General features: G+C 38.8%; 1 protein-coding gene across 3 annotated transcripts in view; it reads left to right on the forward strand.

The window, feature by feature from the left end:
• ncoa2 (nuclear receptor coactivator 2) overlaps positions 1-15,447 on the forward strand; it is a 73,288-nt gene that overhangs the window by 22,591 nt on the left and 35,250 nt on the right. For all 3 annotated transcript variants that reach the window (XM_079447422.1, XM_079447421.1, XM_079447423.1), the window contains exons 3-4: positions 12,498-12,602; positions 13,363-13,535. In XM_079447422.1, the coding sequence (XP_079303548.1) occupies positions 12,514-12,602; positions 13,363-13,535 (262 nt within the window). In that variant the 5' untranslated portion in view covers positions 12,498-12,513. The remainder of the gene's footprint in view (positions 1-12,497; positions 12,603-13,362; positions 13,536-15,447) is intronic.

The raw sequence follows: 15,447 nt of genomic DNA on the forward strand, positions 1-15,447 counted from the left end.
TGGGTAATAGCTGTGGGTTGCTCGCAACAACTCAACGCACCCTAGTGTATTTTGGCTCCGCGAGCCAACGCCCATCACCCCCTCACCCCGATATTCATAATACTTTACCTTTGCCGCTGGAGTTGGGCCCTGTGCCATCAGATGATCAGGGAGGTTGAATTTACGTGCCACGGTTTAACGTACGATTTTGATAAAGCAAGATCTAGGCAGAGAGGTCAGGGGTCAGGCCAGGATATTATTCTTGATTGAAAGGTTACTCATTACGGAAACCCTTCGAATACCCCCAAACTTCACAGAGCTGGGTCGAGCCGATGCAGAAGCGGGGCCGTGCGAGTGCCTACGAGCACTGGGTGTGTCACCAGCTATGGTTCCTCTGAGTTTTTCAAGCCGCAAGATTACAGGGATGGCACATGGAGCTTTGGTGCAAGCTGCCTCTTTGTCTGCTCCAAGAAAATGAGGAATTGAGGCTCTCTCCTTTTCTTTTGCCCTCCTCTGATGAGGCGTCTACTTTGCTGGGGTTTGTTTGGCAAGTTCCACTCTGCCTTCGGTAGGCACAATGCTTAACCAATAGAAGATGCTTTCACGGCATCCATCCCACAGCTGGAACTGTAGACCGATTTAACCTTTCAAAATCTGATTTTTGTTTTGATATGCAAGCCATACCTTTTGCCTCTGTATCGCCATCCCTCTTCAAACCATAAAATTGAAGGTAGCTTTGCATGCTTATCTTTATGTGAGTGAAAGTCAAATGTCGCTAAACTGTAATTTCCAATAAAATCTGTCCTGACAGCAAAAAAAGATTAAAACTGCAATCTGTAACTTTAAACTGTAATCTGTAAAATTCCCCCAAAAATGAAAATAATTTTTAATTCTTCGTTATTTCAAACCTGTTTGACTTTCTGTTTTCTGTAGAACACAAAATAAGGTAATTTAAGGAATGTTGGTAACCGAACCATGTTGGTTCCCATACACTTGCATCGGTTTTGTCCCCATACTATACAAGTATATGTGTACCACCACTTTTCGGTTACCAATGTTCTTTAAATGATCTTCTTTTGTGTTCTACAGAGAAAAAGAAAATGATACAGGTTTGAAATGACAAGAGGGTGAGTAAATGATGACCAGAATTGAGATTTTTGGATGAACTATCCCTTTAAATAAGCCTTAATTGTTCAATTTATTAGTCGCCACTTGCTGCAATCATTAGCTGTTGAATTTGCGTTTTTAGTTGCAGGTAAACCAATAATTATAGTCTCTGCGTTTTAAACAAACCAGACTGTCAGTCTCGTGGCAGGCAGGAGTCGTCTCTTACTGTGATATCCAACCCATCAGCGGATGTGCTCTGCACACCAAGGGCTTCTCTGACATCTTCATCAGCCAGACAAAGTCAACTGATTCTTTGAGTCGTCACTTTGTGTGGGTGTACGGACGTGTTTTCGGAGCCCCTAAAAGTCTTGTTTTGCGGTGATGCAGAGGTTTGCACCACATAAACAAAAATGGGAGCTTTATGGGTGGTTGATCTTTTAAACTGTTGATCATTTCTTGTGGTTTTGCCAATTTTCGTGTTTATGTGAGACGTTAGGGAGGTTTAAACTGACTTATCATTATGTCATTATCAAGTTTAAAATAAGCATGTGAGTCACTTGATGGAAGCAACTGTCATTTATTTCTAAAGAAAATACACTCCTTTGATAAACGTTTACATTTATAATTATAATATTTTATATTTGTATTTTTTATTTTATTTATTGTGGAGTAATCCTTTTTTAAATGTCTTAATCCTTTAATAATAACGCCACATCAACCACCCTACTAAACAATATGTGTATATTTACTAATATACATTCATCGTCCTCTGGTCCAATCCTGTAGCTTGCCATTATCTGCTATTGATGTGCCGTCTAGTAAGGTGCTCTATAGAAACATTGGAAATTGATGAATCATTTGCCAGTCTCATCTGTTCATACCCTGCCTACATTCTTCTTGGCGAAAAGAATGAAGCATCCTCCTTGAATTGCCCCAGGGATTTATATTATGCACAAATATTGTTGATTCTGGATGCAGAATATCAACACTTGAGTCTGTTGATTAAGGGACATCAAGAGAATCAAGTCCTATCATGTCCCAAGTCCCATTGGAAACAACCCATAACTGAGGCATTGTGTATAGTTGTGAGAAAATCATCTATTGTCAGATAGATGGATGCTAAAAAAATAGATCGTCCAGTTAGCTGGGAACTTTTGAAGAAGGTGGGGGTGTCGGTATGCGTCTTGTTGGGGCGATTTAAAACAGCAGGTGTGTTTGGTTATTTCATACATTAAAAGAGGTCAAGTCACTTTTTACAAATTATGCGTTTTCTCCCTTGATATTTTGTCGGTCTGAATTATGATTGTGTAATGTGTTTTGAAGTAAATTGTGCATTTGTTATATGCTGCTGCCGCCTTGGCCAGGTAACTGTATATATTTTACTCTCAATGAGTTTTTTTACCCTGATAAATCAAGATTGAAATATTCAGATTTTAGCTTTATGGTAGTCCTTGTTACCTCACTGCACCAAAGTCCATTTAAGGAAAGTCACTACACTCGCTGGCCATATTTGCTACGCCTCCGGGCACCTATTTCAGTCATACAAGACCAATTCTTTAACCCTAAAGTGATGTTGGGAACAAATGTGGGCAAAATGATTTTGATTTCTTAAATAACTTTTTTCTCTTAGTCTGATCGGTACAAAATACTCTACTACTTTTTCAAAATTTTCCACCTAAGCATAACCACATTGGACTTCATGTTAAGTGGGTGAAAATGAAAAACTCCTTAATGAGCCGTTATTGCCCATTTGTGGGAACCCATAGAAAATGAATGGGAAGTTACTCAAATTCAGAGCAATTTTTTTTGTTGGTTCAATGACCATCAATAAATCCAACACAATGCAGACCATATATACACATAAATGAATGGTTTATAGATTTTAGCCTATGCAACCAGTGAGTAGTACTGCCATTGAAATTACATGTAATTGCTATTTTGATTAAATCTGATGTCACTAAAATCTAAATTGGGACAGATTTTGGTGCTTTTCATTGTGTTTAAATTAGTGAAAAGATTTATTTATGTATTTTTACGTGAATTGTAGTTAGAAAAAAATTATATTCACATTGATAATTCATGTAATTGCTACTTAAAGTCCATCAGATGTCACAAAAAACAGAAGAGAAATTATTTTAAAGGTTTTAATTATTGGAATGAAGTTATTATTAATGAAAATCTTGTTGTCGTGTGAATTTTGCATGAAAAACATAAAATCTCCAAATAAATGCAGAACTTGAAAGATTTTACCCCAAATTTGTCCACTAACTGCAGATAAGTGCAGTTGTTATTAACACCACTTGAGGGTTAAAGATGGGCCTTATTGAGCGATGCGCTTTTCCCCCATTCATAGTCAAAGCACTATGACTGCTTAATATCTTTGTCTAAAGTCTTTATCTGTACTCAATGACGTCTGTCATTTATTAACTTAGAAGTGGGCCATTTCAGGCATTGCTGGGTGGTCTCAAGGATGTCAGGCTCCAACAAGTAGACGATGTTATCAAGGTAGTTATCAGGTTTTTACTAGGAGATTTCGTGGGTATTTTAGAATGTTTTATGTGACATCAAACAAAATGTAAAATCAAAGTTACCTCATCTTGCTTTCATATAATAATAGGTTCTGAGTCTAATGATTTGCTTAGACCAACCTGGAACACTTGTGTATAAGTGTGTGTGGTCGCAATTGTGTGCTCGATAAGAATAACGTCTTTATTTAAATAAGCGCAGAATAGCTTTGGCATTTATTTGCCGTCACACCTGTTGTTCAACATCACTGTTAGGTTTAGGACACACATAGTGACTCTACATGACCCAGTTCTGAGGTGCATTTTTGGCTGTGTATTGTTCTCATAATGATTGTAACTTTGTTATCCGAGTTACCAGTGCTGATTGGAGGATGTACAGAAGGATATCAATCCATTGTGTAAACAAACACCACAACTGTCGCAACGATTGTTTATGTTGTAGTTAAAAATAGAGCTTTTGAAAGGATTTGTCTAGATATTGCATTTTGATATATATATATATAACACACACAAAGATACTAATATTAACATGAGCCACTGCCGTTACAATGAATTGTGAGGAATGCATAAAGCCAGCTTTAATCCCATGTTAATTGTTAAAGGGATTGTTCACCCACAAATCAGAATTCGTCATAATTTACTCAACCTCTTGTCATTTCAAACCGGTATGACTTTCTTCTGCGGGACACAAAAGAAGATATTTTGAAGAATGTTCAACAACTGTACCCATTGACTCGCATTGGTTTTGTGTCTATGCAATAGAAGTGATTGGGTGCCCTCGTTGTTCGGTTACCAACATTGTTCAAAATATCTTCTGCGAAAGAAAGTTAAACAAGTTTGAAATGACAAAAGGGGGCGAATAAATGATGATGGAACTTTTAATTTAGGGTGAAATATTCCTTTTAAAGCATAATTCCCACTTCAGAATGGCACATTGTTTGAAAATCTGTGTTGACTGTAAACCTTATTTACTTGCTGTTCTAGCTATGGCAAGGTCATGGGTTTGCTTCACAGGGAATGCACAGACTCCTCAAACGAAAAATGTCATTCGCTTTGGATACAAACATCTTCCAAATGCATGTAAATGTTGCTGTCAGGAACCGAACGATCTGCTCGGCTGCAGTTCCGTTGTATTTGGACAAGTAAACCCTCCCAAACATGATCTTTAGATGTTCGTTTGGTGTCAGTGATCAAACATGGTATTTTTAGTTCTGTTGAATCACAAACAAACAAAACTCCCCATAACTCTACAGCTGTCCCAGATAGAGAGTCACTTCTCTGTTGTGTTAATGGCAGCTGTGGGGAGTCATCCCTGTGGACTTTAAATGGTTTCTCTGGAGGAGAGTACAAGAAGCTGTCAGTACACGGGATGCTGAAGTTCTCTGTGCTGACTCGTATACTCTCTTTTTCTCGCTTATGGAATGTTGCAGGCTGTAACGGGCTGGCACATCTGTTTACAGCACAAAACGATAGACAGAATAAAGGGCACTGCTGCATCCCAAATGATGTACTACACAATTTTTTTTACTATGTACCATGCAAATTTCTTTATATTAGATGCAGATAAGGTGTTTGATGCAAATTAAAGGCCCAAATTACACTGTCATTTTTAAGTTTTTATGTTTGCTTCAGATTAAGTAGGCTATCTACCTTCAGTAATACTGGGGCCACACCAAAATATTTTTTTTTATCTTATAAAAGTTGTAAACTGTGAGAGACCACAAACAGGAGAAATAATCCTAGTGCTAATAATTTTGTTCCTATAATGTGTGGTGGGCCGTTATGTGACGAAGACGGCACACCACACACCAAAAGATTTTCAAACAGAGTCCTGACTGATCTCGCAAATTCTCTCGAGACTTCAGAATGAGTTATTTTTTATTGCACTGTAAGCTTTGTTTATTATATGTGTTCAATATAAATAAATGTGTACATATAACTTTATGTCATTTTTTTATGTAAAATATTATTCATCAAGCAGCGTTGTCTAAAGCATTTAAGGTGGCACAGCACTGGATACAATTTTATTGCAACTCAAATGTTGTAGTATTTATTCACAGTTATTCAAAAAGAATATTAAAACATTATAAAATTTTATAAAAATAATAGCTGCTGACATTATCACCCGAAAGAGTCTACAGCCTCCACTCCACTGGACCTATTTTTTCTGTTCCACCTTAAAGCATCCGCACACTCGGACTCCAACCACTACCGTCACTTGCACATAGCCTGGTTTGTATTGAAATTATTCGTAATTGCGATAATAGTGTTTGTAATGCTTTAGACAGAAAATTTACGGAATAAAGAAAAGAGTTTAAGAGATAACTACGGTTGTTATACCTCTGTCAGCTGGCTTTCTAATAGGGTATTGTTTTGTTCCACATGACAATCAACATAGTTCTTGTGCGTTTGTCGTCGGGGTTTCCCCCACACGTCAGGATTTCTGGTCGTAGATAATCAACATGTTGAATATTTAAGATTCGCGATCGGGGCGGCTCCGATGTTCTTCAGAGCAGGTTCATCCACTCTTAACACACATCACACCACAGGGAAATCTGATAAGATAATCTTAAGAGCCGTTTTAGATCATCGGGAGTTTACATAGGACTGTCGAATGGGACGAAATCGGCCCGATTATCTGTAGGTGTGGCCACAGCATAAGGTGCAGTACGGAGATGGGGTTGGATTCAGGCATCAGAACCCGCTCATGCCAAATTCCAGGCACCTGATTGGTCGACCCCCGTCACTCATCTTCTGCATCTTCAACAAGCTGTGGAGCAGCTAATGGAAGGCAATGATTGAGAATTGTGTCAGTGCTTCTCATTAACTCTCTGTGCTGATTAGTGGAGCTCTGACATGGGCTCACGTCGAGCTGGAGCGGCAGCAGGCTGTTCTGAGTCTGCCAGGCCGACTGTTCCTCTCCCTCCCCACTGCTGTAAATAATTAATGCTTCATATCAGTGCCTCTCCGGCCCTGTCGCAGGCTATGCCGGGTTCACTCTGCCAGCTGTGACCTGCTTTAAGCACAGGGGCTTCCAGAAGCTGGTCATGCTACATATGCGTTGAGCTGACTGTATGGCTGTAATGAAGAAGACTTAACTAGGTTAAAGCAGCTGACTGTGACCCGCCTTTATGAGTCATACGATAATATTAAACCAGCTAAGCCAGGTTTGTGGTTTTGATACAGGTTTGCATTGTTGCGGATGCTTTTATATTATTGTTACTTTTGTTTATTCTTTCTGAAACCTGCCATCTCCATATTTTTGGTTAGGGTTAGTTTTATGCCGTGTCATACATCATTATTATTATTATTAGCCACCTTTTATGTTGGTTTTGCAAATATTTAACCAATAAACTGTATTGAAAAGTGCTCTTTCCATTTTCTGAAAAACAGCAGATTTTTTAGGTTTCGGAAGGGCAGCGACAGTATTGAGTATAGGTCATGTTTGGTCCAGTTGTGTAGTTCAAGCTTGTTTGTTAGTAGGGCGATTACGATAAACTGGGTATAATGAGTCAACTTGGTTGCTATCAAGGAAAACGCACATGCAGATAACTGAAAATGCTGAAATTTGTATTTCTCAACTGAGATATACAGTTCAAACTAGCAACAAGAACTAGAATTTTCTATTAATTTTTCCAACAGATTTTAAGAAAGTACTTAAAAAAGATCAGAGTTCAAAATAGGGCTATCAAACAATTAATCGCAATTAATTGCATCAAGAGTTTGGGTTTACTTACAAGTTATACAAATTAATATGCACAGTACACAGACATATACTATATAAACATACACTTTTATTCTGGATGTGATTCATCGCAATTAATCGTGTGACAGCCCTAGTTCAAAATTGTATTTTTACCTGAACCTGATTTGCAATGGTAAGATAAAACTGATGATGGGCTAAGCTGTCGGGTACCATTTTGTGTGAAAAAACAGTTTGACAGTTGAGAGATACAGCCTGTTTAGGAACCTAAATAAGATAAAACAATTGTCACAACTGCATGGCAACACCCTGGCAACAACCCAGAACTCACTAGCATTGTGGTGTGTATTTGCTAGGACCCGTATTCGGCGCATTCTGCATTGTGTTTTTATATGATGATAACACTCTGGATGACCGTGGACGGGTCATTTATTTACTGATGAACACAAATAAAAACAGTTTTTATGAGATGTGGTCACTGTCTATAAATATCTCTCCCCTTTGGGAACACCAAAGGGAAGAGGTGGAGTCAACGCAGGAAATTAATATAGGCAAGGAAATGAGGTCAGAAATTTAAAGGGGCAGACACGCACACATACAGTAAACACATTAGGGCATACATTAATCAGATTTGACATAATTCCAAGTTTTCTAATCTAGTCCTCAGTTGCGATTCTGCGACAGTTAACCGTGTGATTTCATGATTATTATGTAGCGTTTTTCAATCCAGATTCCAAATATTTCTCTCTGTGTGCCTAAGTTCATCAAAGACCTCTCTAACCAGGAGTTTCAAACTTTGGTCATCATTTCACTAGTCATGATACACATTTGCGGAGGTGTGTCTGAATATCAGACGACGTTGACTATCCCCCTCCCAAGCCTTGGGGGACAAGAAGCATCTCTGAGTCACTCTTGAGCGTATGTGGGTGATGCACGCAGCATGCAGGACATCTGTTAACTGTAAACCTGTCAAATGCAGCCTGGCAACAGTATCAAGATCACTGTATTTTAACTCCGTTTTATATTATTTTCATTAACATTATCAAAGAGATTTTTGTCAACAATCCAATAAGAAATTGTAATTGCTTCTAACTTCAGGGTGGGGGGAGGAAGGGAACAAAGCTCCTGCTTCCTTTTCAAGAACGCCCACACGCTAGAGATCGTATCAGTCACCTCAAGCCTGTGGTTTCAGTACCCTCTGGCGTCTCTGCTCACGGCGTTGGCATCGGTCTTAAAGCTCCGGTCAGATGGCTCTTAAACAGTGTGGCAGCACCTACTAATATAAACTCATTAGAATATCTGAAAATATGTAGAGCAACATTTTTCAGCAGCAGAAATAAAATGTAGACTGTTTAGAATAAAAAAGATATTTATATATTTGGTTCTATATTTCATGGATTCTATACATTTGGATGGGGTGTGTGATAAGAAATTGGGCTGTGGGTTTGTTTTTATTCCAGGGATGCAAATATGTTAAATCATGCCTAGATTTTGACAATATATAAAAAGTACATATGTAAATGTAATGTAAATGTACATATCCCTATAGTTCCCTGTTGTTTTCTTAAATTTTCATTAGAGAATTTATTGAAAATAACAATTTCCTCAAATTTCTCTAAATGCAGTTCTCAAAGCTGCATTAAAATACTGGATCTCCTCTCACCTAAATAACTCTGACTGACAAGAGGTATAAATAATAAATATACAAAACTTTCCTTTTTTCTCACATATTCAGCTCACAAAATAATATGACTTGTGTTCTGTGGCAGAAAGTCAAACCGTTTAGAAACTTTGAGGAAGTGTAAGTGATGACAGAACCCTTTGCAGTTTTGCATTTGTTGGCCCTTTGCAGTTCATAGTCCAACACTGCAATCTGTTCATTTTACGAAGCAAAACTTGTTGAGAACCACTATGTGAAGAAGTTGATTTGCTGACGTCCCCTGGTACATCTATCAGAAAGCTGCTTAATGTTCTGTCTATTTTATCACATATTTGGTATTCTTAATCTTTGGCACTTTGGTCCTCTACATCTGTGTTAAATCCTCTCCAGCCAATCGGATTGTGTCGGCCATTGGGGAAAGCTGATAGTTTTTCAAAGCCGCTTCAACCCCCTTCAGCTTCTGTAATCACAAGTCAGCATGTCTAACTGTTTAACCTCTTATTGCAGCTACGCCGGTGGTTTTAAGTAGAAACATGTACCTACCTGCACCAAGTCCCATGTAGAGAATCTGTTAACAATTCATTCAATTGTGACATGCGATAGAGAGAGCTAGCTATAAATAGAGCCTCTGTTGGCCTGGTATGGAGATGTGCATGTAACAGTTAGATGCATATATGTGCAAAGTTTTGAGTGAAGCAGATATCGCAACCATCAATCCTAATTTGCACATTTATGCATTTTTGATGCAACTACCTAGTCGTTATTGGATTGCTTTGAGGTAAACAGTCGGGCAAGCGATGACCTTGTCTAATTACGTTTCTGAATCCGGTGGTGTCCTCTATCCAAGGGGACATGGAAAATCGTTCTAGGCTGTGTCACGAGAAGTCGGTCGCCACCAAGATGGACAGAACAGGCCCTGTGATTGTCAGGCGCTGTTGCATATTGTTACGATTCAGATGTCCTGCTGACCACTGTCCCTCATACTAGGACATGAACAGTTGCAAAGAAACTTTCTCGCCTGTTTGTCCAGATAGCTGGTGTTCAGTCAACGTCCACTGTAGAGCAGCGCTGGTCACTTCCCCCGACATTTGCTGTGATTGGCCTCCGTTTATTAGGTTTAAGTAGGGCAATGCAATCCAGCAGGGATTGAATTGCAATTCTCCATTTATTCCTGCTCTGACTCCCCCAGCAGGTCTACAGCGATGCTGCAGAGCCTTACGTAATGCAGTGTGTGTGCGCGTCAGCCTGGCTTAAATGCGGTCCAACGTGCTGGGCCGGATGTCTCTGCCCCTACTCCTGAAACGCTGCGGATGAAGCCCTGGATGCTAGTTTCATTAACCTCTGCTGTTTTAAATTAGCTCTGAAATTATGCTCACAACTGGTCCCATCGACACTCTTCAAAGTGCAAGTGCTTTTGACCTAACTTGATGGTTTTGCACGGCAATTTATTTTTCCCCTCTTGTCTCGCATTTGGCTTTATAAGTGAAAATCTAGTAAATGATGCGAAAATGCTTTTGAAGAAGTTTGAAGACCATTATGGTTATTCCAGCTTTTTATAAATAGATCGGACATTTTCAAAGTGTAACAATTAGGGCTATTCGCATAATATTTGTATTGGAACCCTTAATGCACCTTATTTCAAAGAAAACAAACTTCGTTCAACAGCTGCGCACTTTGTTAAAGGTTTTTTATTTATTTAAAGCTCTTCTACATTTATCTGAAAGGGATAGTTCACCCAGAAATGTAAATTCTGTCATACATTCCTCATCTTCAGAGTGTTCCAAATCTGTTGAAATTTGTTCTGATGAATACAGAAAGATATTTGGAAGGATGTTTGAAACCAAACCGTTCTGGGGCACCATTGACTAGCATAGTAGAACATATTACATTGGTAGTTAAAAGTGCCCCAGAACTGTTTGCTTTCATACGTTCAAATATATTTATAAAAGTTTTGGAACAACTTGAGGGTGAGTAAATGATGACAGAATGTTTGTTAATGGTTGAACTGTCCCTTAAAAAATTCCAGAACCCAAACTGTGGGACAACTTTGCTTTGACAAATACGTCACAGTGAGGAAAACTAACGTTGAAAATTTCTCCGCTTATTTCAGGACTAGGACGCACAGTATACTGAAAGCGCACTGTTCCCAGCGCATGCATCACATGCAGTATTTGAATCCATTCTGGTCACATGGGCTACTTTAATGCTCCCTGCTCTTGTTAAAAAGGCAGTTCTCTTTCAATAATTGATATTGGTTCATTTTCCCCTGGTAATGGGACACATTTCTCTCTTACTTGCTCTCATCATATCAGGGACGGTATGAGATGATGAAATGTACTACTTTTGTCTCTCATGGGAATACCCAGAATTCAAGCCAAACCAGTTTCTGTAAGACACACAAATCTGAATCGAAAGCGAGGCAGCGTTTTGTACCAAATGTAAGCGTGATGAACAGCTGCACTTGTTGTGTCCACATTTGTTAGGGCTTGTTAAATAAAAACTTGCATGCTCATCAAATTTTTTGTGCTGGACAGTATAGTTGTGGTGTAAGAGAGGGACACTGTGTTCCCCTTGTCTCTCTCTCTCTCTCTCTCTCTCTCTCTCTCTCTCTCTCTCTCTCTCTCTCTCTCTCTCTCTCTCTCTCTCTCTCTCTCTCTCTCACACACTTACTTGTGTATTACTTCCCTTTTTTCTTTCATTCTCGTGCCCTCTCTTATTCTCACACTCCATCTCAGGGGACCCTCATTGTCGCGCAATATAATTGAATTTCTTTTCCGTTCCATTTTCTCCCATTTTAATTTTACAGACCTCCTTACGCATCCCCGCACCAACCCACCTCCTTGATGCCTGACCTCATAATGCAACCCCTAAGACTTCTCACTTTTAATAATCTCTTATTACTAATTAAATATTCCAGGCAGTTGTAAAGAGCCATTTAAGACTGTATTAATTGATAAGAAAATGTATTTTGGGGATTTCAGGAGTGTTTAGAGAACTGCCAAAGCAAGCGTTTTCTGGCACTCACAGCCAACCTAGGAAATGATAAAACTCTCGAAAATGTATAGTGTTTTATAGAGAAAAATACCGTAAGTACCTAGATGACTAATTGATAATACAAGCATCTCTCCCCGAAGAGCTGTTTGGCTTGTTTGCAAATCATCAGGCACGTAAAGCTGTGTTTTCTTAAATCTATGTGACGTTTAGTATGCCGAGATGCGAGCTGTCTTACCTCTTAAACGGAGCCATATCTAATAGCAGCACAATTTAAAACTAATCTTAGGAAAGTCGGAGTAACAGATCCACACTTCCAAGTGAAATTCCGCAATCATTCTCAAAACTCAAGGGGAAAGTTTGTTCCAAACGTTGTCATTTAACCTGTTCAGGAGGTAATTTAATATAATGACATTTCCGCCCTTTTAAACTTGAAGCATAAGCCTAGAGTGTTCATTTATCAACTCTAACTACAGATGATTTGTCCTTTGAGTATTTTCTAAATATCTGTGTTGAATTCTGTCTCCAATAGGTGATATGTATTGAGGATGAGTGCTGTCGGGGAAAACTCGTCTGATCCTGCCAGGTCAGAGGCTCAGAAGCGCAAGGAATGCCCATCGGAACTTCTGGGCCCAAGGTACGTCATCCAGATATGTGATGCAAACAATTTGTCCACAAAACGACTGTCAAGTCCACCAGCATATTTCAATGATTATATTGTTGCTTTTATTGTTACTGTTGGTGTAATTGAGCAGACTATACTTATGCTATTGCTGTTAAGTTGTTTATAGTTTAGGGATTGATTCAAGATTACTACATTTCACACAGTAGACACAAAAACACTCCAGTATATACACATTGGTGGAGCTCAGCCTGTGTGTTTCTATATAAAGCCCTGTTCCACTGAGTCAGGAAACATCAGTCGATATAATTCATTCATAGGACAGAGCAATGCATGACCTCTTTATTAATGAAACTTTCCGAGCATGCATCAGAATAAACTGCTGAGGATGCACAGCGGCAAACTGAAAATGCAACCTGCTGAAGGTTCTGTAGTTTAGGCTGGAAGACATTTTCAAGGTTATACACAATGGGGGAACATTAATCCCAAAACATATATATATATATATATAATAAAACCACTACGGTGCCTGACACAGAACTAAGATGGGGTCACGGTTTTCGTTTTTTATTGCAAGGGGACCCATGGTGTATGAGAGAGAAATAACTCTATGATGACTATGATTTCTGTTAATAGATCCTCCAAAAATATACACACAGTATCTTAAAGTTAGACAAGCTATATTTTTAGCCGTTTTGGCCAGATCATAATGGTGATCCTTAGTTGGTTCGTTTGGTTTTACCTGGAATCTTCTCATAATCGTTTCTCTCCACAGTCCCAAACGCAGCACCGAGAAACGCAATCGAGATCATGAGAATAAATACATAGAGGAGCTGGCGGAGCTGATCTTCGCAAACTTCAATGACATTGACAACTTCAATGTCAAGCCTGACAAATGTGCAATCCTCAAGGAAACTGTGAAACAGATTCGACAAATTAAAGAGCAAGGTAAGCAAATGGGGTGAATTATTTTATCAAACTCACATTATTCCTGAAACTGGTTTATTATTCATAACAAGTAATTGTACAACCGAAACACACAGGTGACCAATTTGTCCTGACAAATTAATATTATCAACAGCATTTTTCTTTTGTAACTAAACATTATGTCCGAACCCTTACGAATATTTTTTTTATTTGACCACAGTAACCACAATTTTACTATGGTCTCCACACACTATCCATAGTTTACTATGGTAATACAAATGGTAAACAATCTATTAATGAATGCACTTAATAATAATTTCCTTTTAATTGAAACTGTTAATATGAAAGTGGTAAGACCATGTGTTGTTGTTTCATTAAAGTACAATAAAATGTGCGTTATATAACATAATTTCAGTTTGTTGCATTTTCCAGGCAATTGTCATCAAATTTAAATACATGAATACTGCGAGACTGCAAATACTAGAAATTATTTTTCTTAGTCATTTTTGTTATTGAAAGACTAGGACTTATGTTATTTTAGGTGGGTGCGTTGTATACTTGAATGAATAAGTCTGTGTCGTTTATACAGGATGAGTGTGGGTGATAGCTCACCACGGTTGTGTGTCTCCATTGACTCTCACTTTCCTGTGACGGAGATCGTTTGTGATGCACCAAGTTCCGAATTATGTAATGCTGAACAATGTGATGTAAACTAACAGAGCGACGTTCGCCTTCTGCCATGTCCTCTTTAATCCCCCCCTCTCCCCATTTCTGGTGCTCTCAGTACCGCACGGCCACAGCATGGCATCCTCCTCTACCCGTGTTTTTACAGCCTTAGAAAAGGAAAGTGGGCCTGTTTTACTTGTAAACAAGGCCTCAAGTGTCGAGTAAGGCTGTCAGTTCTCCTTTTAAAAGAAAGTTTTTCAGACTCACAAGAAGCACTTTAAAACAGAAACTCCTCTGTGCTGAAAATACCGGTTTGCTTTGCGTTGTATTCAGACCTGTAGCAACAAATGACTTTTTAAAGACATTTGACTTCCTACAATTGAGTATGAATGATTTAAAAATACATTTTCATTTAAAGGCAGTCTTTAGACCTTGCAGGCTCAAAAATCTGTGATATGCATGGAATGAGTTCAAGCTCCACAACCTTTACAAGAGGAATTCCTTCACTGCTTATTTAACACACAGAGTGGAAAGTTCAGTGAGTATTATGCTCACACAATTTATTTTAACAGTATAATTAACCCTTGTTCGTTGCCAAGCTTCGGTAACAGCTGGCACTCCATTGAAATAACATTTTAAAATGAGATTTATATTACGCTAAGAAAACGTGAGTGGTGCTTCTCTGTGATGCTCTGGGTGGTTGCCAATGCATTGCTAATTGGTTGCACAAGCGGTTTTAAATGAATTGCACTGTAGTTTGTATAGGGTGTTCCGGATGGTTTCTAGAGTGTTACTATGGTGTTTAAGCCCCCCCAGGTCTCTACATTTTGGTCCCTAGATATAAAAGCAAGCAATGTTATTAATAGCACCAATTTGATGGAAACTGCCCATTGCTGCAGAGTTTTTGTTGAATTCAAGGCGGCTCTTCGGTACTAGTTATACCAGATATCTTTGCTCGACGGTGAGTGATTGCTGAAAAATGTTGTTTACACACCCCAAAATGACATGACATGCTGACTCCTTCCTTGAAGAGTCATGACCTAGGGTCCACAACCAGACTGTGATTGCCAAGAGCAGAATTGTGGGTTTGGCTTTGATTTCTGACTGATGGGGCAGATGACAAAAGATCAAAGCCGTGATTCGGTGTAAGATGAAACTCATTTGCTTTTCTCTCTCCTCTTTTTGATGGGGATAAGGAAACCATTTTGGAGCCGAGTTAGTAGTAAGAGACAGAATAAATGATCACCGTTCCTTCTGTGCAGCTGTG

Source organism: Barbatula barbatula (genome assembly GCF_947034865.1).
Source record: "Barbatula barbatula genome assembly, chromosome: 23".
NCBI classification, from domain to species: Eukaryota; Metazoa; Chordata; class Actinopteri; order Cypriniformes; family Nemacheilidae; genus Barbatula; species Barbatula barbatula.